This window comes from Camelina sativa, chromosome 14, assembly GCF_000633955.1.
Source record: "Camelina sativa cultivar DH55 chromosome 14, Cs, whole genome shotgun sequence".
Classification (NCBI taxonomy): Eukaryota; Viridiplantae; Streptophyta; class Magnoliopsida; order Brassicales; family Brassicaceae; genus Camelina; species Camelina sativa.
This window is the reverse complement of record NC_025698.1, coordinates 1,878,996-1,881,788: the sequence shown is the minus strand read 5'-3', so window position 1 is coordinate 1,881,788 and position 2,793 is coordinate 1,878,996. Positions and strand designations below refer to the sequence as shown.

Below are 2,793 nucleotides of genomic sequence, written 5' to 3'. Positions count from 1 at the left end.
GTTGAGAGCACAGCAGTTGGTAATTTGGCAGCGGTGTTGGCAGTAGCAACCGTGGTTGGTTTTGGATACTCGAACAAAGATGGTTTTGCGTGCGACATGAATTCAAACTTTGGGACTTTGAGGTCGTAGTTCAAACCGATGAACGCGGTTGGTGAGAACGCCAAGCTTATGAAGTAAATCAATGGGTACCAATACCAAAATTGGCTAAAGACAGCGAGGCCAATGACCGCAGTGACTTTGTCATGTTTTGTCTTAGAGAGCAGTCTAATCGTCACATTCCTTCCACCAGCATCAAGAATACCTGAAGCCAAAATTGCTCCCATCTTGCTCATTGTATCTTCATGCTTGTCAAGTATTATCTTCTCAAGTTGACGCCTGCAAAAACACAGACAAATTTAAGTCTTCAGAAGGGAACTATTTCCTACCTCCTATTGATGAAGAGATCAGAACTTTACTAACCTAAATGCTCCAACACGAGAATCGCTTGCTTCACTAATTTGGACCATCACCATCGCCATGGCAATCAGAGCACCTTGACGAACAAAGTCCACCACATCTGATGTAAGTGGCTCCAACAAGGATATTGCCTCACTCAGGCCAGTGCCTGCACAAGAGATGCCAACTGCAAGAGCTGCGCCATAGCGGACATGCGGATTGTACGACTCAGAAAGAAGGGATACAATACGGGGAGTCTACAGTTTAAATATTGTGTAACCAGTTAATAAGTGTAAGCGAGCACAAGAGCCCTAAAACACTAAAGAAATGGACTTTAGCGTCAAAAATTTATTGAGATAAAAGGAATATGGAGTACCTGCTCTGGATCAGAGTATAAGACAAATCCAAGTGCAAGAACAGCAGTCCTCCTGACATCGTCACTCACATCAGACACGGCAAAGTGAAGGAGTTGGCGGATGGCTTTGTTGTTAGCGGTTCCACTGTAAGCCAATGCGAGTGCATACATTCCACCGTAACGGATGATAGGATCTTGATCTCTAGTCATCTGCTCAATCAATGTATCTGCTCCCTCTTCTCTACCATATACTGTGAGAGCTATTCCTAGAGCCAATCCCCTGAACATAATATCAGATGTTTGTTATTTGAAGACTGAAAGAAATTATCATGCACCCACACACAACCAAAAAAACATCTTCCAGACTTGAAATTACCTTATTATCTTCTCATGCTGAGTCTCGTGAGCATAAGCGAGCATCTCACTAGCCTTATCAGTTGCAGTTCCAACCAACAATAGACCCATGCTAATGCCGGCAGCNTGGAGTCTACAGTTTAAATATTGTGTAACCAGTTAATAAGTGTAAGCGAGCACAAGAGCCCTAAAACACTAAATAAATGGGCTTTAGCGTCAAAATTTTATTGAGATAAAAGAAATATGGAGTACCTGCTCTGGATCAGAGTATAAGACAAATCCAAGTGCAAGAACAGCAGTCCTCCTGACATCGTCACTGACATCAGACACGGCAAAGTGAAGGAGTTGGCGGATGGCTTTGTTGTTAGCGGTTCCACTGTAAGCCAATGCGAGTGCATACATTCCACCGTAACGGATGATAGGATCTTGATCTCTAGTCATCTGCTCAATCAATGTATCTGCTCCCTCTTCTCTACCATATACTGTGAGAGCTATTCCTAGAGCCAATCCCCTGAACATAATATAAGATGTTTGTTACTTGAAGACTTAAAGAAATTATCATGCACCCACACACAACAAAAAAAATCATCTTCCAGACTTGAAATTACCTTATTATCTTCTCATGCTGAGTCTCGTGAGCATAAGCGAGCATCTCACTTGCCTTATCAGTTGCAGTTCCAACCAACAATAGACCCATGCTAATGCCGGCAGCTTCACCAGCAACAGCACTGTCAGTGTAAAGCACGCTTTTGATATCATCGTATATGTCTTCATCAGCTGTCCCAAGGGCAGCCAAACCAAGACCTAAACAAGCTCCATGTTGAATAACCTGCAATCATATTTCTTTTTGATGAAAATCAAATCTAAACAAAAGACTAACTTTTTGGTGATAGAATGAAAGACTATCCAGAAGAAAGATATAACCAATTACCTCAACATTAGTGCTGCGTAGGCTATCACGAAGAAATTGCTTGATTCCCTCACCATGGTTGGCATGAATAAGGCCAAGAGCATATAAAGCACCCCCTTCGGAATAAGGACTCCCACCACCACCTGCTCCTCTCTGAGGCAAGTATGGAGCCATCAGTGACCTGCCTTGTTGTAAGTGACCACTATGAATAACACCTAATCCTGCTGTAGCACTAAACTTCGCCCAATTGGTGGCCCTGCTTAGCCAATCCTGCCAATTCAAAAAAGAAAAGAAGAATAAATTCAATGCCATATCTTTATCGTTGAAACAAGTGCAAAAAAATGATAGTGAAAGTAAAATTTACCAAATTCTCCCTGAGGAAAGTGTCAACCGTCGTTCCAGCATGCATTATAGCATTAGCATATATTGTAGCACTGTGACATACACTGTTCCGCATCTCAACGGACTGTTTTATTGTCTTCAGGATTAGCAAGTCCGATCTACAGGCAAACAATGGTTATTGCTGAAGCATGTTACTATCTGGAAGAAACGACTTAAGAACAAAATATCCTTTCAAGATATTAAAAGGGAAATTAACTGCCTCACTTGTTATGGCTGTAAAGAAACTGGAGGGTCAGCTGTATTGATGTCTCTCCAGATAAAATTCCCTTAACCTTTGTTAACCTCTCAGCATACACAGCGTCAGCAGGAATCGTTTCATGCACAATTGTCTGAGATG

The 2,793-nt window shown here is 42.0% G+C and overlaps 1 protein-coding gene across 1 annotated transcript in view; it reads right to left on the bottom strand.

The window, feature by feature from the left end:
• Positions 1-2,793, bottom strand: part of LOC104743148 (26S proteasome non-ATPase regulatory subunit 1 homolog B-like) — a 6,946-nt gene that overhangs the window by 825 nt on the left and 3,328 nt on the right. The window contains exons 7-12 of the mRNA XM_010464260.2: positions 2,419-2,554; positions 2,076-2,324; positions 1,753-1,973; positions 1,397-1,655; positions 460-692; positions 6-375 (exon numbers count right to left, since the gene is read on the bottom strand). Of these exons, the coding sequence (XP_010462562.1) occupies positions 6-375; positions 460-692; positions 1,397-1,655; positions 1,753-1,973; positions 2,076-2,324; positions 2,419-2,554 (1,468 nt within the window). The remainder of the gene's footprint in view (positions 1-5; positions 376-459; positions 693-1,396; positions 1,656-1,752; positions 1,974-2,075; positions 2,325-2,418; positions 2,555-2,793) is intronic.